Raw genomic sequence first — 23,636 nt, 5'->3', positions numbered from 1 at the left:
TACACCCCTTCCAATGCAATCACAACCTTCCTGTAATGTGGTGACCAGAACTGCACACAGTACTCCAGCTATGGCCACACCAAAATTCAAAGCCCTGTTCCAATCTTGTATTTCATTTAGTTACCCCCTCATTCTTCTAACCACCAGTTTACAGAGGCCTAGTTGAACCAATCACTCCTCCTATGGCAATCCTGTTATCCCAGATATCAGTGTGGTGAATCCTTGCTGCGCTTTCTCTATGGCAAGTGTATCCTTTCTGAGATAAGGAGACTAAAACCGCACACAATACTCCAGGCGTGGTCTCACTAAGGCCCTGACCAGCTGCAACAATAATACGTTACTCCTGTACTGAAATCCTCTTGCAATATACCATTTTGCTTTTCTTAACTGCTTGCTGCACCTACGTGTTTGCTTTCAGTGACTGGTGTACTGTCACTCAGGTTCCTTGGACATCAACATTTTCTAATCTATCACCATTTAACTAATACTTTTTTGTTCAGCTTCTCCTACTGAATTAGATAACTTCACATTTTATCCACATTATTACTGAATCTGCCATGTATCAGTCCATTTACTCAAGTTATCTAATTCGTCTTCAAGCCTCTTTCCATCCTCTTCTCCACTCACGTTCTCACCAAGTTTTGGGTAATCAGCAAACTTGGAAATATTACTTTTGATTCCCTCATTCAAATCATTGCTGTATGTTGTGAATGGCTGGGCCGAAGCGCTGATTCCTACGGATTTTCATAAATCAATGTTGGCTTTGTCTAATCCTACATACATTTCCTAAGTGCCCGATTATCGTAACCTTTACAATCAACTCACATTTTCCCTACTACTCATGTTGGGCTAACCAGTCTGTAATTCCTTGTTTACTCCCTTTTTTATATAGTGGGGTTACATTTGTCACCCTCCAGTCTGCTGTGACTGTTCCAGAATCTGCAGAATTTTGCTAGATAACAACCAACGCATCCACTATTTCCATGTCCGCATCTTTTAGTAGCCTGGGATATAGATTAACAAGCCCTGGGGATTTATCAGCTTTCAATCCCATTAATTTCTCGCACACTTTTATTTTAGTAACACTTCACTTCCTCTTTCTCACTAATCCTTGGTTTCTTAGCATTTCTGGGCAGTTGTCTTTTTCCATGAAGACCTAAACTAAAGCTGTTTAATTGTTCTGCTATTTCCTGCTTTTCTATAATAAATTCTCCGATTTCAGACTGTAAGGTACCTGCATTTGTCTTCGCTAATATTTTTCTTTTAACATATTTACATATAGGGGGCGGCACAGTGGTTAGCACTGCTGCCTCACAGCACCAGAGACCCAGCTTCGATTCCCGGCTTGGGACACTGTGTTATGTTTACACATTCTCCCTGTGTCTGTGTGGGTTTCCTCCTGGTGCTCTGGTTTCCTCCAAAATTGTGTTCATTTAGGTGGATTGGCCGTGCTAAATTGCCACTTAGTGTCAGGGAGACTAGCTCGGGTAAATGCATGGGGACAGGGCTTGGGTGGGATTGTGGTCAGTTCAGACTCAATGGACTGAATGGCCTCCTTCTGCATTGTAGGAATCTGCAATATTTATAGAAGTTTTTACGGTCTGCTTTTATGTTACTTGCAGGTTTACTTCATACTCCAATTTCCCCCTCTTAATCTCTTGGTCCTCCTGATGGCATCCAGACAATTTTACAAGGATTCACCTCTATGCGAATGTTTCGATTGGGGCATCAGTGGGGAACTCTGCTTCATATTGTCCAGTGACCCAGTAAAGAAAATAAATTGTAGAAATTGTTGCTTTGGATCTAGGAGGAGCTGGAATGTTTTCCTGACTCCGCTGTCCGCTCCTCCCTCCCTCCCTCCCTCCCTCCCTCATCATTCCAAACCACTCACCTCCCCTCGACACCCCCCCCGCCCTTCCCAATGTTTCCTGTCATGGAAGGAGTACCATGTTCTTTTTCTTCAAAACGGCCAGTTTGCCAGAAGCTGACAGCTAATAAATTACAGTGAGGGCCACTGGAACAAATTTCAGGCTGACCTTGGGCCTTCCGGTTGGGAAGAGCGTCCCACGTGCTTCCCACTTCAGGTCTAAACATGGATCTGAAGGAATTTCTGGCTTATTACATCAGTGAGAAATATCAGCTGTAAGATCTACTTTGTGACTTGAACTGATTTGGTTCGACAGTGATGAATTAGATGAAAGCGGGACTCTGGTAAACAGTCGGAGCTGAACTCCAGTGTTTGACATTTGGTGCTCAATTCCACAGGAAACCTTCATGTTTCTTTCATATATTTTTCCTTTCCATTAGTTTGCTTTCTGAAGGTACATATCGATCTTGCTGTCTGGTTCCACTGTCACTTGAAACCCTTTGTGAAGGGGTCATTCTTCCTACAGTGAATGATAGTTCTTACTCCATCCACATGTGCGTCCTATACAGTAGTGGTCACTAAGTGTGTGATAGGGACTCAGAAATTTGGGCTAATTTCTCCCTCTGGCCACAGCCTTTCAGCTGATAGAGGACAGGCTGGAAATTGAAGCTCTTCCGTAGTTTCTCCGCATCAAAATCCCCCGGGTACTCCTGTTTCCTCTCTGTCCAAAGATGTGCAGGTGAGGTGGATAGGTCATGGTAAATTGCATTTTAGTGCCAAGGGACCCAGCAGGGTAAATCCATGGGGTTATGGGGAATAAGGCCTGGGTGGAATTGTTGTCACTTCAGGCTGAATGGGCCCCCTTCTGCGCTGTGGAGACTCTATGGCCATGCCAAAAGGCTGTAATGTCATACAAAAGGGGGCTGCTTCAACCAATAAACAGTGACCCCAAATCTGTCCTTTGGTTGACCATTACGTTGATGTCGCCAGGTGTGGGTCCCACTTGAAGGCATTGAGAATAATTTGAGAGAGAGTTTTTGCAATGCAATGGCCTGGCAAGAATGGTCAGAGGCTCCAACATCGCAAAGCTAATCCTCTGTTCATAGATGCTGTTCTGGACCCAGTATTCAGGCTCCTGGCCAAGTTTCTCTGCATTCTGTGGAATTTTCACTGAAGTGATGGTGGGCTAGGGTTTGTTCGGATGACCGTGCATTTTCAGTACCATTTCTTCCAGAACACTGTCTGCAAGAATGTGATTCAGTTGAAAGTGTTGCAGATTTTTGAAACACTTGGTTCACTGTCTGTGTGGAGTTGACACATTCTCCCCGTGTCTGTGTGGATTTCCTCCGGACGCTCTGGTTTCCTCCCACTGCGCACAGATATGCAGATTAGGTGGATTGACCATGCTAAATTGCCCCTTAGTGTGAGGGGGACTAGCTAGGGTAAATGCGTGGGGTTATGGGGATAGGGCCTGGGTGGGATTGTGGTTGGTGCAGACCTGATGAGCCGAATGGCCTCCTTCTGCACTGTAGGAATCTATGAAAAACTTTGTAATATAACGTGCAACCGGCTGGTGAGTTTCCTCATACAGTGAGGACTGGTTGGACTTTTTCCACTCATCAGTAGTCTCGTTCAGTAGCAAGATGATTTGATTGGTGTTAAAATATTCTTTCTTAAACTTTAAAACGTGCATGTCAGATAGCTTGAGTTGAAGATTGTTGCTATTCTCAAATGATGTGCCTTTTGCCTATTTGCAACAGGCAAGTTTGAACAGAGATAAGTCAGGAGCCATCCATAATGAAAAGAGAGCTATTTTGGTTACATAGCTTTGTGATAATACAGAGACAAATGAATCGTTATGTGTGTACATAGAACCTTGAAGCCTTTCTTGTGAAAAATGACAATTATGAATCGTGTTATGAATATTTGTACTGTCTCCAGTGTGTTTCCAAGAACTCAATAAATGTAGCCATGTATTGTGCGTGCAGACATGTTTTGTGTGTAAAATTTGGTAGAATAAAAGCCTACGGATTTATACAATGCAAAAATACATAGTAATATACAAGAGGCTATCTGAAAGCTGGGGTCAGTGTTACATTGCTGCATTTATGGGACAGAATTGTGTATTGTGCATTTGCAATTTTGTAATATATTCTGAGCCCGCGCTGGAGTGGAGAATTGGGAAATTGAACCTTGTGTGGTTTACGCTCTCATTTGAAATACTTTGAATCGTGTTCAGATAAAGCAGGAAACAACAGTGTGTGCTTTGTCTTTTTCTTCCAGAGGGCAAGGTTGAAGTGACGAAAGAAGGAGTTAAGCTGTGCACCATGGGGCCCGGCAAGGTTTTCGGCGAACTGGCCATTCTGTATAACTGCACCAGGACTGCCACGGTGAAAAGTAAGCTCCTCTTAACGTGCTGACTATGTGATCACATTCTAATTGCACACAGCTTTGCTAATTTCTCGTTACGTGGCCCAGGAAAATTGTACAAATGTGCAACGTTCCAAGCTGAATTGAACACAATTCTCCCCAGTCCACTGGATGGGTCATGCTTTATATGCAATTGTAATTATCCACTTGGACTTAATGTGCGTACATGAAGACACAGTTAATTAGGCTTTCTAATTTTTATTTGAGGCACTGGGGAGAATGGATTTCCTTGGAACTATAACCCTAAGTCCTCCATTTCAAATTAGAAGGATCATTTGTTCCACAAGCCTTGAGTTTGAACAATTATTTGCAGCAATTGGCAAGTAATAACGTGATTGCCGCCTCTAATAAGGTTATCTTTAAATTGTAACTGCTGCACATTGTCGTTTTAATAGTGGTTTTTAATTTTGCTGTATAAATTACGAGATTTTATATTATGCCGAGAAGTCTTTTTGGAAACAGCACTAGCTGAAAAAGATGTTTTTCCCTCGAGTTTAATGTAACATTGTTGAAATGCTCACTCTCCTGTGCTCAATCTCCCGTGCTCACTCTCCAGCACTACTACGATCGAAGTTTCCGTTGTCTTGTGCAGTAGAAAATAATTTATACAAAGTTCACCACAAATAATGTTTTGGTAGTCCCATCGCAGACTGAGCCTTAAGGGGTATGGCTAACAGCTTAGGTTGACTTCAGGTGGTGAAATAACACACTTGACCTAATCCTCATCAACCTACCTGTCCTTCTGAGTCTTCATCTTTGTGGTAAGAGATGTGACCATGTACAGGAGCGCTGTTTATGGAGCTACTTTTGGAGGCAGGTTTTTAGCTTTGTTGGGGAGGAAGAAAAGAAGACCTGCCAACATGGAAGAGATCCAATAGTTATCCTCAACCAGAGTTGAAAACAAATTTGTGCCACTCGAGCCAATATCTCATGCAGCAGTTACAGGCTAACGACTGCAAGAACAAACTAGTTAATGTTCTTTTGGGCATCTACGATGAATGCTGACACACTGGATATTAAACCCTTGTCCTTTTTTGGTCAGTATTACCTCCCCCCTGTACTTGTTGCATCACCTTCATTTCAAGTAGGTGAGTCATTGGGATGCCAGTGTCTGTGCTAGTGCTTGGTCAGGGATGAGTAAGTGACACTGTTTCCTGATGAAGGATAACTTTGCTCATGTCGGTATTCTTATAGAACTGGAAAAGGAGTGTTAAAGACTCTGTTTGAAGGGTGAGTGTGTACCATGGGTGCGATCTTGCGGTCGTTCCTGCCACACTCCTGCCCGCAGCAGTGTCAGAGAATTTGGCACCAGCCAAATCTCCATTCAGCGCAACAGGATGAGAAAATCCCGCCGGTGTGAATGGCTGTAAAATTCTGACCATACACCCGAACTTCCCACTCAAAATCTGTTTGGAATGCTAGTCACACATCTCATTCCCCCGACTTATTGCTGTCAAATTAACCAGAGAGAGTGAGGTGAGGAGGCTTTGAGGAGACTGGGCTTGTATTCTCTAGTGTTTAGAAGAATGAGACTTGATCTCATTTGAAGTGTGCATAATTCTTGCAGGGCTTGACAGGGTAGATGCAGGAAAGCTGTTGTCCCTGGCTGGGGGTCCAGATGTAGAGATGCCGGGGTTGGACTGGGGTAAACACAGTAAGAAGTCTCACAACACCAGGTTAGAGTCCAACCAGTTTATTTGATAGTAATCTCACAAGCTTTCGGAAACGGTGTTCGTTTTCCAAACACCATTTCCGAAAGCTTGTGAGAAAATTATCAAAAAAACTGATTGGACTCTAACCTGGTGTTGTGAGACTTCTTAGTGGGGGTCTAGAACCAGGGAACAGAGTCTCAGGATAATAGGTCATTTTGGACTAAGATGAGCAGGAATCTCTTTCACTCAGAGGGTGGCAAATCTTTGGAATTGTCTATCTGAGGGCTACGGAGGCTCAGTCACTGTCTATGTACATGACAGAGATCAATAGATTTCTAAATATTAAAGATACCAAGGGTAAAATGGTGTTGAGGTGGAAGTTGTTTAGCCATGATCTAGCTGAATGGTGGAGTAAGTTTGAGGGGCCTACTCCCACTCCTATGTTAAAGGCAGCACGGTAGCGCAGTGATTAGCAGTGCTGCCTCACAGCGCCAGGGACACAGGTTCAATTCCCGACATGGATCACTGTCTATGCAGAGATGGCACGTGTCTGCGTGGGTTTCCTCCGGGTGCTCTGGTTTTGTCGTACAGTCTGAAAGACGTGATTAGGTGCATTGGGCATGCTAAGTTTTCCCTCAGTGTACCCGAGCAGGTGCTGGAGTGTGGCGTCTGGGGAATTTTCGCAGTAACTTCATTACGGTGTTGATGTAAGCCTACTTGTTACACTAATAAATAAACTTAAAAAAAGCTTAATATTCAGGCAATTAGTAGTTGAATAAATGCTTAATGTATTGAATAGATGAATTGTTTCAATTTTGAGCTTGAATTGAAATAAGACATACAGAAAATCATAAAATAGAAATTATGAGATAATAGAATGGGAAGCATGGCTGAGGATTGCTACCTTCAAACTATGTATAGAACGTGTTGATAGGACTTTGCGAAGCTGAAGAATGATTTGTATTCAGGTCCTCGTGAAGTAAATACCAGCATTTCATTAAATGTTTTCATGCTAGATCAGTTGTTAATTTTGAACCAGAGACTGTTAGATTATGAGCTATCTGAAAGTATTAAGGTTCACGGGACAAAGACGAGTATATGGAGCCAGGTTACTGATTAACCGTGATCTCATTGAATGGCTGAACAGGTTTGAGGGGCTAAATGGCCCATTCTCTCTCAATTGTTCATGGGATATGGGCGTCACTGTGTGTCCAGCCCTGAGGGCACTTGAGAGTCGACCATACTGCTGTGGATCTGGAGTCACATATAGGCCAGACCAGATTTCCTTCCCTATAGGGTATGAGTGAACCAGATGAATTCTTAGAACAATCGACAATGGTTTCACAGTCATGAGTAGACTTTTCATTTCAGGTTTTTATTGAATTCAAATGTCACCATCTATTGTGGTGGGGTTTGAACCTGGATCCTGCATTAGTAGTTCAACAACAATACCACCAGGAACTGCCTCTCACACTTCCATCCTATATTCTTACATACAAACTGGGGAAAGTTGAGATGATTATCCAGTCATGCTGCCTGCACTCAAATGCCTATGTAAAGCTATAGAGTTGCCAACTTTTTTATCTTGCATATTTAAAATTTTTTTTTTACTGATCTGTACTCTTTGCCCTTTTTCTGTTTTCTTGCTGTTTGTTGTGCTCAGCGTGGTGTGTGTGTGCGAGTGAGTGTGCATGGAATCCCCGACTAAGTTGGTTTTCCTGAGGGCCACCCACATTGTGAAAAACAGTCGCCGCTGTGCACATTGCTGGATTGAAATGCTTGGAGTGATTTGCAGTTGAACCAGTCGGTTTACAGAGTCCAGAGAGTTGCACGCGTGAGAATTTTGACAACTTCCATTATGGCTTTCGGGGCTTTTTATGGCCCTCATTGTACAAGCTGGCAACCTGAGCTGATGTTGATCTGTGTGGTCCGTGCTCTCTAGACAGTCTGAAAGATGAAAAGCAGGAGAACAGTTCGATTTTTGCCTGATGCTGTGTCTGTGTGAGTGCAACATGTAACTCGAAATCTCATTCCGATTCATACTGGCAGCTCTGCTCATTCTGCCGCAAACATTCCCAAAGCCAAGATCATAATACTTAATGAACTTCAATGCAATGCCATGAGACTGCTATAATTTCCATATTTTTTACCTTCAAAACCTGCAGGCAGAAGGAGCATTTTAATGCAATGCTTGAAAAAGAAACCTACTTTTACTGTCTATTGGAATGCATTCATTTTGCGTACGTTGAAACATTTGGAATATTTGCAGCATTTTCATAAGGCACATGTGGCATTGTGGTTAGCACTGCTGCCTCATAGCTCCAGGGACATGAGTTCAATTCTGGCCTTGCGTGACTGTGTGGAATTCACACGTTTTCTCTGTGTCTGTGCGAGTTTCTCCCGGCAGCTCCAGTTTCCTCCCACTGTCCAAAGATGTGCAGGTTAGGTGGATTGGCCATGCTAAAATTGCCCCTTCGCGCTTCCAAGGTACATAGGTTAGGTGGAAAAGCCATGGCAATGGGTGGGGTTACGGGGAGAGAGGATAAGATGCTCTTGTCAGAGTCAGTGCAGACTCGATGGGCCAGATGGTCGATTCTGTACTGTAGGAATTCTAAGTTAAGTTGTAATGGTATCCAAGTCAAATTAAAACATTACTGATTTTAATTTAGATTATTAAATATGTTAGAAAATTGCTGCATTTGTTTCAAGTGGGAAATACATTAATCATACAAATAATTCATCAAATGGTCTAATGATTATATCTCTAATCAATTTATTTGAAAAAAATCTATCAGTTAAATGGTAGCAAAGAAGAAACACTTGCATTTACATAGCACCTTTTCAAGACCTCAGTGTTTTGACATCCTTGATAGTGAAAGAGTAAATGTGGTAACTGGTAATATAGGCAGGTTGAAGAATAGTTTTATTTCTCCCAAAAGTCACAGTAGGTCATTTGCTCCAATGCCCTGTAAGACTTTTAGCTGTCAAATTTGGAATGTTCTAAATTAAATATAACACCAGGTTCATGCCAATCTTGACAGAGGAATGAGAAGCAAATTGACAGATTGTGATCTCCCAGCCATTTATCCAATGGAAGTAAGGTCAAGCATAGTATACTTTTGGTTTCGTGTCCCATGCTACCTGTCAGTGCTGTTGCTAGTTGGAGCTACTGACTGTCAAATCAGCCCAGTCTGTAGGATCTAAAATGATGGCTTGAACCTTCCTGGAAGAATAATGAGGCATGCAGCTATTTATGATACACTGCCCAGCATGCTCAGGCAAAGAAAGGATATGCAGTGAGTTATGAATCTGCTGGTGCTCATCGTACACACAGATGGTATCTTGCCCTTGCCACCCCATTAGTTTTAAGAAGTTGCTGGATTTATACATAAATTTCCCATTGAACTCACCATAGAAAGCCAGGGCTGATGTTTAATGTCGTGACTGCCCTGTTAACAATGTGCTGATTGACTGGCATTGCTCGAGTTATCTCTCTGACCCAGAAAGGGAACAAATTAAACTGGTGTCTCGTTCTTGCAGACAGTAAACTATTCTTAGAGATATTGAAAGTTTACAGCATGAGAACAGGCCCTTTGGCCCAACTTGTCCATACCACCTTTTTTTTTAAACCCCGAAGCTAGTCCCAATTGCCCATGTATGGCCCATATCCCCCTATACTCATCTTACCCATTTAACTCTCTAAATGCTTTTTAAAAGACAAAATTTTACCCACCTCTACTACTACCTCTGGCGGCTTATTCCAGACACTTGCCACCTTCTGTGTGGGGGAGAAAAAACTACCCCTCTGACCCCTTTTTATTTCTCCCCTCTCACCTTAAACCTACACCCTCTAGTTTTAGACTCCCTACCTTTGGGAAAATATATTGACTATCTAGCTGATCTATGCCCCTCATCAGGTTTAATAGGAAGTGTAAAATATTATATATTCTCTTGTCCTGCTCGGTCGCATTTTGCTTCTCTCTCAATCCATTATTTATTTTGCACTCTCTCTTACTGATTTGACTGAAGTTCACCTTTCTTTTCCTTGTTCCTCTGTTTCTGTATCCAAATTTAAATTTCAGTGTTTAAGGTGAAATATTATTGGTTCCCCCCTCCTCCTGTTGATATAAACCCCAAATGCCCCATCACCCTTTGCCATGCTTAACTTGCACCGCTAGCAATTTAAAGGGTAAAAGTTTTGGGAGCTGAGCTGCCAAAAATGGCATTCGCCATGAGGTGCCCAGATCCAGCAAGATCTGGTCCATTAGCTTGTAAGTTGGAAATTGTCCTATGAATTAGTTAGGGAATTCTTCTATGTCTGGCTGTGAAATGCAATTTGTGTAGACACTGGAATGACTGTTGCATTGTGAATACTGTGATGATCAGCACCTGAATGTTTGGCTGATTTAAAGCAGGCTTTGGGTCCAAGTCTCAATGTCACAAGCCTCTGCCAGCAATATGGAGTATTACTGGTGACGCATGTAGAGCACAACATTGGGTGCACTCAACTTGTAGGGTGCCAAATTTTGCAGTAGGAAGCTGACAGTGCCACAAGTAAGCTCCATCTACATTTCAGTAGTTAAATCAAGTTACCTGTTGTCAAACAAGGCTAAGCTCAGCAAGCGTTTGTCCCTTATAAAGTGGCCACGTGCCTTGCTCAACGGACCTGGCCTACTTGGGTCTCATTCATCAGACAAGGTTGGTCGAATTAGCTTTGACAGATTTTTGGCAGTGGTCGTTTGTCTACTTCTGCTTCAAGAATCTGGCATGTTTTTTCTTTCCCCCCATGTTTGCTCAATCCCCCCAGCTCGCTCAGTGAGACTTTACTGAAATCTCGATAATTGCCTTGCATGTTGCATTGCTGAGAATGTGCTAAAGGTTCATGGTGGTATATGTTTGAACCTCTCAGTTGTATTCAGTGAAGAAGACACACGTTCTGCTTCTTCATAAACTACCTTTATTTCTTTGCTCGAACTCCACACACAATTCTCCTTCAACAAACAGTGCCATCTGTGGCCCCTTTATATATCAGTGAATTCTACTGAACAATTGACGTTAAATTAGGACTTAATTGGAAGGTCTGTTAACCCATTCCTAACAGTACAGGGATGAGCTGCCGGAATCCACATGTCAACCCAAATGCGTTCGGAACAGAAAGCGATGATCCTCCACGGGTTCACATAGTTTCTGCCCCATAAAAATATCATCTAGATTGTTGACACTTACCATATTCCTTCACCATCAGACCATCTTGTCTGCATTGTTTTATTAATAGGCAGCATGGATCAAAACAGCAAACAGCTTATGCTGCACTTATACAAGACAACTAGTTAGACCTCAGTTGGAATATTGTGTACAGTTTTGAGCGTCATGCTATAGAAAGGCTATGAAAGCTTTGTGTGCAGAAGGGGTTTACAAGAGTGGTTCCAGCAATGAGAAACTTCAGTTATGAGGAGAGATTGGGACTGTTCTCCTTGGAGAGAAGACGACTAAGGGGAGATTTGTTGGAGATGTTCAAAATCATAAGCGGGCTGGATAGAACGAATAGGAAGAAACTATTTCCGCTTGTAAAAGGATCAAGAACGTGAGGGCATTGATTCAAAGTGATTTGCAGAAGAAGCAAATGTGATATGAGTAAAGATGTATTCATACAGCGAGTGGTTCCGGTCTGGAATGCAGTGCTCGGATGTGTGGTGGAGCAGGTTCACATGAGGACAATAAGTGAGTATTTGAATCAAAATAATTTTCTGGGGGATGGGGAGAAGGCAGAGCAATGACACCAAATGATGATGCTTGTTTGGGTGCTGACATGATGAGCCAAATGGCCTCCTTCTGCAGCCTAACAATTCTGTGATTTAAAGGTTTTAAACATCTTTTGTAACTGAGATGTTTAAAACTCAACTACAAGTTCCAGAGTAGAGTAAAGGTTAAATAGTGAATCATCTATTGTGATCATTCACTTGCCTGCTACAGAAATGTAGCCTGCTCATGAGGCATCCCATGCAAGGGATGATAATCATTAGTGAATGCAAAGTATATGGTGTAGGCCTGCAGGGCACGGAGGAGGGAGGCATAGAGAGTGTAGAATAGACAGATTGGTGTGGAACTGTATGAATGAGAACTGTTTGGAGCCATTTCACTGATGCCTTTGGCTCTGGGATTGCATTCACAGGGGTAGGAAAACTCCTGGCTCTGTGACTCTGATCTCTGCCTCTGGCCACCCACAGTTCTGATTATGTTCTGGGGGGCATGCTGGATTGAAAGGCAGGCTAGCTGCCCCCAGAATGAGTCTGAATGCTTCCAGGTATAGAAGTGGATTTGTTGGAAGGCCTGTCTATACGCGCACGCACGCACACACTTTCCCTGAGCGCAGTTATGTCAACTTAGGCCACCTCATGGCCTTCTACATAACCCCCATGGCCCCTCATATCCCCTGTGCCCCACACATCTTCATGACCCTTTACAGTCTCTATGCTGACTCAGTGCCGACCCATGCTCCCAACCCGTCAGTCTTCGTCCTTACCTTCTCCAGGCTAACTTGCTTCGTATCCTTTCACAGTTCAGTTAGTTTAATGTGCTTCTTATATACAATCATGTTTATTTCCAACAGTCCCAAAAGGTGCCTCCCCTCGTCTCTCATAAAGGTGTTCCCAGACCATTCCAGTACCATTCCCGAATGGGTTATAAAATAAATCCAGCAAGTTGAGATCCCTTCTTACCTGGTCAAATCTGCACACTCCAGATTTCGCTGACCAGTGGAGGTAGCTGGTGATTTAATTGGTCAGCTGACCCCATAAACATGAACCCCAGCCCGACTCCAGTCCTACACCTGTCAAAATGAGAAATGTTGTGTCCGGGGGAGGGACTTCGAATTTATGGCCATTTTTGACACAATGGTGAGCCTCTCCATCACAGTGAAAATCTGGGCCTGTGGTGTTGGCTTTATAACCACAACACTGTTTCACTCGAGGATAGGTCCCTCCCCCTTCCAGATCAGAACTGTCAACTTTATCAAACTGTTTGTTCTTACTTTTCCACAGTGTTTGTCAAACTCCGTCCACCCTGCTGAGGGTGGCACAGTGGTTAGCACTGCTACCTCACAGCGCCAGGGACCCGGGTTTGATTCCAGCCTGGTGTGACTGTCTGTATGAAGTTTGCATATTTTCCCCGTGTCTTTGAGGGTCCCCCCCACCCCCAGGTGATCCGGTTTCCTCCCACAACCCAAAGATGTGCAGCTGAGGTGGATTGGACATAGGGTTACAGGGCTACGGCAGAGGGGAGGTCCTGTGCGGGATCCTCTTTCAGAGAGTCGTTCCAGCTTCAGTGGGCCGAATGGCCTCTTTCTGTATTGCACGGATTCTGTGATTCTCTGAAGGCAAGCCCTTTGAATACCAATTTCTCACTCATGTAGTATATGTAGGGTACGAACTCATCCTAATAAGGTATTTCCTTGTCTTCCCTTCTACTTGCACTAACTGCTCTTCAATTTTGGAAAAGTTGGTTTACATTCCTCGAACTCTCAGCTTAAATTCTCTGGGGAGGTTCACCAGAGTGCTTGGTGCAACCAACTATGAAGTGCCTCAGGCTGTGATTACACTTGTCCTGGTCTGTTCACTTTGAGAATAAGCTGTAAGAAAAGAAAAGGAGGATGATTTACAATGCTTCTCTAAGGAAATGCCTTCAAAGTGAAATAAGATTACAAAGGTATTGTTAGGCAAATGTAGAATCTATCCTGGGGATTATAAAAGTGTGTCGGTGTGAGGTGGATAACATTGAATGGAGAAATAATTACTTACTCCTGGAACGTTCCTTTTGAGCTTTCTCTTGCCAATCTCATTCACAGACTGGTAACCCAAAAAACCCATGTCATTTCCTAATGCAGGGTGGACTGCTGTAACTGGCTGGGCACATGTCCTGAACTGGCCCCAGCTTTGTGCAGTGCCTTAACCTGTAAGCAGAACACATTTAGAAAAATGTTAACAATTAACTGAGCCCCCTAAGCAATCACCGACTGTCCGGAACTACAAAATCCTGTATTCCAAACCATCGCAAACCAACGAGAAGGGTGTTTTTCATTTATTACAGGTGTCAATCAGTGATTATTATGCAAGACTGCAATTATACTCTATAGTTGTCTGCAAGAAAGTTAAAAGTTCCCTTTGTACTTTAAATTGGTGGGCATTTACATTGTCTTTGTCCTGTATGGTTAGAGGGTAGGCATGTATGGCTGACGTGGCTACTTATTTTAGCACCTCTCCTGATTGCACTGAGCTTCTTTTCCATTTATTGCCTGGTAATGTAGAACTTTTAAGGTGGTATTCACCCATTTGGCTAATCTCACCATTGGAACTTCAATCAATGACATGGGTTTTTTGGGTTACCAGTCTGTGAATGAGGTTGGCAAGAGCAAGCTCAAAAGGAGAGTTCCAGGAGTGAGTAATTATTTCTCCATTCAATGTTATCCACCTCACACTGACACACTTTTATAATCCCCAGGATAGATTCTACATTTGCCTTTTGTAATCCTATTTCACTTTGTAGGCATTTCCTTAGAGAAGCATTGTAAATCATCCTCCTTTTCTTACAGCTTATTCTCAAAGTGAACAGACCAGGACAAGTGTAATCACAGCTTGAGGCACTTCATAGTTGGTTGCACCAAGCACTCTGGCGAACTTCCCCAGAGAATTTAAGCTCAGAGTTCGAGGAATGTATACCAACTTTTCCAAAATTGAAAAGCAGTTAGTGCAAGTAGAAAGCAAGACAAGGAAATATCTTGTCAGGATCGTATGTAGTTGTCATTCTCATTCACTTGCACCTCCTTTGATAAGATCTTCAAGGAGTTAATGCAAAGTGAGGGACTTTTAGAATGAGCTTTCAGGTCTGTATGTTCATACTTCCTCACAGCATAAGGCAGAAAAACAATGAACTTTCTAATAATGAAAGACTCGTGAGCTTCCCTCCCTTTTAATAACCCAGCCAATTTTGCAGATCCCAGCTCCCCAAAATGTAAGCCTGCATCCGTGACCTACACAAATGTGTACAAGGGGAAATCTTGAAGCTCGGTGAGGTGAGATGCCTCGCTGATGGGGTGGAGGAGCCCATGCTGGGAGTGGGGCAGTGATTTTGCTCTTTCCATCCAACTAGGATCTGTGAACATGATCTTGTAACTATTGAACATCAGTTATGTTATTCACTCACTTGGAAGTATTATGAACTGTGGGGAGGATAATGCCAGATTTCAGGGAGGTGCACACTGCTTGGTGGAATGGGCAGACCAATGGCAGATGACATTCAATGTGGAGAATTGGGATGTCATACCTTTTGGCAGGAAGAATGAGGCGAGACAACGTAAAGCCAAAACGTACAGTTCCGAGAGGGATTCTAGAACAAAGGTGCCTGGGTATGCACCATTTATTGAAGGTGGCAGGGCAGGTCGGGGAAGTGGTTACAAAGGTGCAGGGGATCCTGGGCTTTATAAATAGAAGCATAGAATACAGAGCCAAGGAAGTTACGATGAACTTTTATGGAAAAAAAACTGGGCCTCAACTGGAGTATTGGGCAGGGTTCCCTGCCACCACCTGCATCATGTACTGTGGTGACAGAAATGGCCCACCATTGGCTGCCAGCTCGATATTCCAATCCCGCCACTGCATTCACACCCCCTGCTGCCAGGGAGCCCACAGCAAGGTGTTCATCTTCTGTGGGATGAGGAGACCCCACCAGTGGGAACGCCAGAAAATCCCGCCCATTGTGTCCAATTCTGGGCACCACACTTTCGGGATAATGTGGAGGTTTTTGAGAGGACGCCAAAATAATTTACAAGAGTGGACTCCAGGGATGAGAGGTCCTTAGTTACGTGGAATGATTACAGAAGCTGTGTTGTTCTCCGTAGAATGTTGAGAGGAATTTTGATGAAGGTATTAAAAGTCATGAGTGGCCTGGGTAGAGCAGATATGGAGCAAAACTATTCACACTGGAGAAGGATTGAGAATCAGAGTGCTTAGATTTAAGTTGATTGACAGAAGGGCCAATGGTGACATGAAGATAAACTTCTTTACTTGGTGAGGGGTTAGGACCTACAGTGCATTGCCTGGTGTAGAGGAAGATTTAGTTGCAATCTTCATAAACGAATTGGAGAAGATCCTTAAGAGAAAACATTTCCAGGAACATAGAGTGGGACTAACTGAATTGATCTTGTATAGAGCCTGGTGAGTGCTAAATGGCCACGTTTTGTGCTATAAGCAATGTAATTATTTTTCTTCAGAGGCATTAACAATGTTATTGGAAGGAATTCAGCAACTGAAAGGGAAAATAATGCTGTCTAGAACAGAAGTGGTTTGTTCTGATGAAGGGTAATCAATAAAATATTAACTATTTCTCTGTCCAAGGATACTGCCTCACCTGTTGAGTATTTCCAATATTTTGTTTTTGATTTCAGTTTCACATCATTAGTCAAAACAAACATTACTTGAAAATGGATTTGAAACCAATATCTTTTTCCAGAGCTCTTAAATATGTCAAAGCATTTGAAGGCACATTCTCTAGGATCACTATGTCAATAAACCTGGGAGTGAAGAATCCATTAGTGTTTCGCAAGGCAGCCAAGTCTTCAAACTCTCATTCCCCAGGACAGCTATGTAAACAAATCCTGTAGTACAGTTTCCATCTGCCCTTTGAAGACAGCCAAAAGCTCAGACGTCTGTCAAGCCTTTCAAACAGACCGAAAGACAACTGAGCTGTTTTGAAAAAAATGAAAACCAGGGGAGAGTTTAAACAAATTAGCTCTATATTTCACACTAGGCTAGCCTATTACTGTTGTATAATCTAACTTAACACTTTATCCAGTGGATAATGTATTCTAATGCATCCAAATGCTTTTCCACTTTTTACAATATTATCCTTTCACTTGACATATTTTCCAGTTGTTAGAAATAACAACCTGCCAAACATCTTAATTAATGATCACCACCTACTTCTTCCAGTTACAGCACTGTCGTCACTCGATGCAGTTGTTGATACAACAGCACTTTATATTGAACTGTAAAGGGGGCAGCACCATTTTTAATCACATTTAACACTCTTCCAGCTTCCAGTCTGCAGATGTGTTTTAGGAAGACACCCAAAATGCAGGCATCTTGCTGAAAATTTCAGGAGCTCTGAAATGCCCATTTAGGGTGGTGAGCCTCTGGAACAAGGTGCCAGAGGCAGTAGTAGCTGTGGGTATGATTCTGTCTTTTAAATAGCATTTAGATAGTTATATGGGTAAGATAGGCATTGAGGGATATGTGCCAATGCAAGCCATTAAAAAACAGGTGGCATGAACAATTTGGGCCATAGGGCCTGTTTCCATGTTCTAAACCTGGATGACTCTAATAAAAAGAAACATTATTTCCAGAATAGAGGATAATCTTGAATTGTTTTCGATGGAAACACAGAGGCTCGGGGTGGCCTGACAGAGCTCCACAAAATTATGTGAGGAATAGTTGGGTAGATATGCAGAGGCTTTTTCCCAAGGTGGAAATTTCAACTACAAAAGAGCACCGGTTCAAGGTGAGAGGGGGTAAATGTAGGAGAGATGTGTGGGGAAAGTTCTTCATACATCTTTTTCAAGTGGTGGATGCCTGGAACACACTGCCAGCGCACTGCCTAGCAGCACTCGAGGCGTATCTTGAAAGACACATGAATGGGAGGTGAACAGAGGGGTAGAAAATGCGTATAAGCAACAAGTAGTAGGTCTATGTAAGGTGTAGGAATCAGCACAGGCTTGGTGATTTCAAGGGCCAGTTCCTGTGCTGTTCTTCGTTGACAGCAACTTCTAAGCAGTAGCATGTGGGATTCTCCACCCTCACCTATTCCTATAATTCCCAAAATAGATGAAAATGGAGCATTGGCACAATGCCTCATACCGCCAGGAACCTGGGTTCGATTCCCGACTTGGGTACTGTCTGTGCAGAGTCTGCACGTTCTCCCTGTGTCTGCGTGGGCTTCCTTCCGGTCCTCCAATTTCCTCCCACAGTCCGAAAGACGTGCTGGTTAGGCACATTGGCCATGCTAAATTCTCCCTCAATGTGCCTGCACAAGTGCCCGGGTGTGGCGACTAGGGGATTTTCACAGTAACTTCATTGCAGTGCTAATGTAAACCTATTTGTGACACTGAAATAAATTTTTAAAAAATAAACTGGAAGTGGGATTTTGCCTCAGATGCTCATTGGCCATTTTATTTCTGATTCCTGACTCCAGTCACGAAACAGGACAGCAAAATCTGGCCCCGTGTCTGCAACATGACACAGTGATAGCCTGAGTAAACCATGTGAAGCCTCAGGCTGTAACCTGCCTGATGATATGATACTTGTACTGGGAATTAAATTCTAATAACGAGCAGATTTTGCTTTCTTAGGGGAAGGAGAAGAAGAAGAATGAGATGGTTGTTTTATATTTTCTGGTCTTTCAAGTGTGTTGCATGGGGATTTCAGAAATTAGAGGAGAAATGGGCAATCACAGCACAACATCCCCTGTGTGTTCACTACTGAGCTGAGGCAGGGTAGAACAGCTTCCCTGGCACACCTTCAATTATCAGAATTTTTACATTTGTTCTCGTTAAATTTAGCATGTGTTAGTCTGATTTGAAACCAAGTCCAATAAAACTGATGCATTCTTAAAATGCTTCTGTCCATGGAAGATTGCACATTGTTGCTGCAAAATAGTTTAAGCTTTCATTAATATAGAATTTCTGTCGGTTCATTTGGCGCTGGGCGCTGCGCCTATCACCAAAATAATGGGCCATAATGTGTGGTATGTTTTTGGGTAGTTTGTGTGAGGATATCAATATTTAGTTTGATTGTGTGATTAATGATTGCAGCAGCATCCTTTTTATTTTGATGACAATTACTTTTTTGCCGTGTACGTGCAGGTTTTGACTAAGGCTTCCGGGACGGAGAACATGCTTTCACTGATCTCTCACTCAAAACAGGCATAGAACGCATTGAGCTCATCAGGGCGGAGTGCATTGCTGCCGACGATTTTTACATGACTTCATCTTGTAGCCTGTTATATCGTGCAGACCTTGCCATAGTCGGTGGGGGTCCATGTGGCTAGCCTGGGACTCTGGCTTGGTCCAGTACTGTCTGTTGGCATCCTTTATGGATCTCCTTAGACCATATCTGGATCTCTTGTGTACGTCAGACCACCTGACTTGAACGTCTCAAACTAGGACTTCAGCAAGCAGTGGATATCCCTGGTTTCTTGCTGGGAAACACACGGATTTGCTTCTTTGGTGCACACAGTCTTTTACTTAGTAATGAAGTCAGTTACTGCAGTGGCATATGCGTTCAGGTGGGTCATAGAGCTTTCAAACATTCAGTTGCCAGGATTTTCCGGCCACACTTGCCCAAGGCTGGAAATTCCCACCCGAGGTTGACGGATCTTTGCGCGATCTGCCGAATTTTCTGTCCCACCCGTTGTGATTCCCGTGATGATGGGCAGGATGGGAAAATTCTGCCCTTTTTCTGTTGAAGTTTGGCCAGATAATTACGGAAGGTGACAATGGCTGGGGTTTAGTGGTACTCAATCGATATTCTTTTTAGATTGAATAACGTTACTGCCTCATGCTTGTCCTTTCATTGATTCAATAAAATTTCAATGTCATCTTGTTTGATCGTCATGTTCGTCCAAGTTTAAATGATGCTGAGGCACTTTAAACCAGTCAGAAATCTGCTTTCTCTGCCTTCACTCCAGAGCCTGTCCACTTTTTACAGCCCCCTCTACTATTTACATTTTTGGTACACATTTATGACTCCACAAAATGTTTGATTTGATTTAATTTATTATTGTGTATTGGGATAGAGTGAAAAGTACTGTTTCTTGCAGAGAAACTCATGCAGTTTTGGTTTGAGGAATCGGATGATTTCCTGCAGGACTGCTCCAAGTCATTGGAATGGTCACTGTTTGAAAGTCTGTGACCTGCCTGAATGCGTATGCCACTGCAGTAACTGACTTCATTACTAAGTATGTAAAAGACTGTGTGTGTGTGTGTGTGTGTGTGTGTGTGTGTGTGTGTGTGTGCGCGCCAAAGAAGCAAATCCGTGTGTTTCCCAACAAGAAACCAGGGATATCCACTGCTTGCTGAAGTCCTGGTCTGAGACGTTCAAGTCAGATGGTCTGACATACACAAGAAATCCAGATATGGTCTAAGGAGATCCATCAAACGTGCCAACAGACAGTATCAGACCAAGCTAGAGTCCCAGGCTAGCCACATGGACCCCCACCGACTATGGCAAGGTCTGCACAGTGTAACAGGCTACAAGATGAAGTCATGTAAAAATCGCTGGCAGCAATGCATGTCTCCCTGATGAGCTCAATGCATTCTATGGCCGTTTTCAGCAAGAGTCCAGCGAGAGCTCGCCCTCCATCCTGGAAGCCTTGGTCAAAACCCTTTCTGAGGTCACTGTCGCAGACTCAGATCAGCCTCTCAAAAGTCAACCCACGGAAAGTGACTGGCCTGGATGGGATACCCGGACGAGCACTCAGATGCTGTGCGGAGGTATTCACAAACATCTTTAACCTCTCTTTACACCAGTCTAAGGTCCCTGTCTGCTTCAAAAGATGACCATCATCCCTGTACCAGAGAAAAGCCAGCGTGCCTTAATGACTATCGTCTGATGGCTCTGACATCCATCATTGTGAAGTAGTTCAAAAAGGTTAATCGTGGCATGAATCAATTCCAGCCTCCCGGACTACCTGGATCCATTACAGTTCACCTCCTGTCGCAAAAGTTTCACAGCACGTGCCATCTCCCTGGCCCTGCACTCAACCCTGGAACATCTCGATAACAATGACATCTATGTCAGACTCCTACTTATTGACAACAGCTCAGTCTTCAGCACCATTATTCCTACAAAACTTATCTCAAAACTCTGTGGCCGTGAATTTGGCTCCTCCTTCTGCGACTGGATCCTAGACTTCCTAATCTACAAACTGCAATCAGTAAGGGTAAGCGACCACATCACCTCCACAATCATTATCCACACCGGTGCCCCAAAAGACTTTGTTCTCAGCCCCCTACTCTACTCCTTATACACCTATGACTGTGTCACCAAATTCCTCTCTAACTCGATTTTCAAGTTTGCTCATGATACCACCATAGTGGGTTGGATCTCAAACAATGATGAGACAGAGTACAGGTATGGGATAGAGAATCTGGTGAACTGGTGCGGCAACAATAATCCTTCCCTCAGTGTCAACAAAACGAAGGAGACAGTCGTCAACTTCAGAAAGTATGGTGGAGGACGTGCTTTCCTTCTACGTCAACGGGCTGAAGTGGAAATGATCAAGAGCTTCAAGTTTCTGTGTTCAGATCACCAACCACCTGCTCTGATCCCTCCATGCCAACGCTATAGTTAAGAATCTACCAGCACCTCTAATTTCTCAGAGTAAGGAAATTTGGCATATCCACAATGACTCTCATTATCTTTTACAGATGCACCACAGAAAGCATCTTTTCTGGCTGTATCACAGCTTGCTATGGCTCCTGCTCTGTCCAAGGCCTCAAGAAATGACAAAGGGTTGTGAATGAAGCCCAGTCCATGATGCAAACTGATCTCTCATCCATTGACTCTGTCTACACTTCCTGCTGCCTCAGAAAAACAGCCAGCATAATCAAGGATCCTACGCAACCCGGACATTCTCTCTTCCAGCTTCTTCTATTAGGGAAAAATGTACAAAAGTCTGAGGTCACGTACCAATCGGCTCGTGAACAGCTTCTTCCTTACTGCCATCAGACTTTTGAATGGGCCTATGTCGCACTAAGGTGACCCTTTCTCTAAACCCTAGCTATGACTGTAACACTACATTCTGCACGCTCTCCTTTTCTTCTCTATGTACAGTATGCTTTGTCTGTATAGCGCGCAAGAAACAATGCTTCTCACTGTCTACTAATACATGTGACAAGTCAAATCAAATACAGACAAAACATACCATTCATAGAGTACGTGGGGGGGAAGGAAAGGAAAGCATGCAGAATGTCGTGTTACAGTCATCGCTAGGATGTAGAGAATGATCAACTTACCACATGGTACATTCATTCAAAAGTCAGATGGCAGCATGCTGATAAGTTCTTCTGTCCATTATAAGTTGTATTAATTCTGCAGCTGATCACAAAACTTGATGAAGTCAATGGGCAGAAACCAGTCTGTAGCTGCACCACCGACTTTTCTCTCCAGATAATCCAGTACTCTGTGCGTAACAGTCCGGAGGCATGGACTGGAAGAAGCCAGGAGCCAGAATTGCCAAGATCCGGGCGCACTCTGTGAGTCAATGCAGGGACCCCCTCCCCTACCCCCACAAGGACAGGGCCCCCACCCTGCTGCCCCATGGAGCTCCCCCTGTGGTACTGTGTCCTGGTGTCCCCACTATTGTCCCCAGCACTCCGATACTGCCTTTTTACCGGGGCCAATGCCAGGATACTGCCCGGGCATTTCCCTCCCACTCCAGGGGGTAATATTTACCTGTTTGTCTCCCCATGGGTTTCCTTCGTCTGGTTCCCATTTTTACAAAGCAGTTGTAAATCTCACTGAGGTGACATCATGATTTGATTTATTATTACATGTATTAATATACAGTGAAAAGTATGGTTTCTTGTGCGCTTATATAGACAAAGCAGACTGTTCATAGAGAAGGAAAGGAAGAGTGCAGAATGTAGTGTTACAGTCATAGTAAGGTTGTAGAGAATGATAGTTCCATTCAAAGAGGGGGGGAATTCCAAAATTTCAATGTACTGAAGTGAGATTCCCGACTTCCCCTAGTGGGAATCTCGTTACATCTCTGGTGGAGAGAATTGGGAAACAAGATCTCGTTGGCGAGCTTCCTATTTTCCGAATCTCGCAATATTTTGCACCCATGTTGCTGTTGGCGCTCGCGGCCAAAGCGGATGCAAAATCATGGCTGTGAGTCTAAAGATGTGCAGCTTAGGGGGATTGGCATGCTAAATTACCCCTTAGTGTCCCAAGATGTGCAGGGTAAAGGGGTTAACAGGGTAAATACATGCGGTTACGGGGATATGGTCTGTCTTGGAAAGTTGGTGCAGACTGGGGATGGGCTGAATGGCCTCCTGCACAGTAGGGATTCTATGATTTGGTGGTTACTTTACAGATCTTGATGACTGACCTGCTTGAGGGACTGATTTGCCAATTCAGATCGTATGTTCTAAACTTTCACACAGAGCTTGGTATACCCTTTCTAAATTCCATCTTGCCCTCATCAGGACAGGAATGCAAAAATACCAAATGTAAAGGAACAACAATTTATACTGCATGAGAAGAGAGTGATTTGTTGGCAATTGGCCACTGATTGGTAGGGGTGTTGCCATGGAGAATTTTAACTGCCAAAACTTTACTTGAATCCAAACCAGGCAGTGCCACGGATTGGCTCTGGTCAAGGCAGCATATCTCTGTTTCCCAGCAATACTCAAGTTCTGTGCTCCTAAATGGCTATCCTTCTGAATTGTAAACGCACCTGACAGTTTATATCCCTGTAAACTATATTGAAGCAGTTTCTTCTTGAGCTTGTTATCAATCGACTATTTAAATACACACCGGCATTCTCAGGCATTTGTGCTGTGAATACAGATCAACGTGGATGATTTAAGGTACAGGCGACAGGACAAAAAAAGGAAGTACAAGGTCATTGTAATC

General features: G+C 43.4%; 1 protein-coding gene across 5 annotated transcripts in view; it reads left to right on the top strand.

Annotated features, from left to right (window-relative positions):
- The window catches only part of prkg1b (protein kinase cGMP-dependent 1b), a 724,128-nt gene that overhangs the window by 287,708 nt on the left and 412,784 nt on the right, over positions 1–23,636 (top strand). For all 5 annotated transcript variants that reach the window (XM_080205473.1, XM_080205469.1, XM_080205468.1 and 2 more), the window contains exon 3: positions 4,151–4,264. In XM_080205473.1, the coding sequence (XP_080061599.1) occupies positions 4,151–4,264 (114 nt within the window). The remainder of the gene's footprint in view (positions 1–4,150; positions 4,265–23,636) is intronic.

Source organism: Carcharhinus amblyrhynchos, chromosome 17 (genome assembly GCF_965287045.1).
Source record: "Carcharhinus amblyrhynchos chromosome 17, sCarAmb.v2.hapA, whole genome shotgun sequence".
NCBI classification, from domain to species: Eukaryota; Metazoa; Chordata; class Chondrichthyes; order Carcharhiniformes; family Carcharhinidae; genus Carcharhinus; species Carcharhinus amblyrhynchos.
The sequence above is the reverse complement of the archived record's forward strand: the minus strand, read 5'-3'. Positions and strand labels throughout refer to the sequence as shown.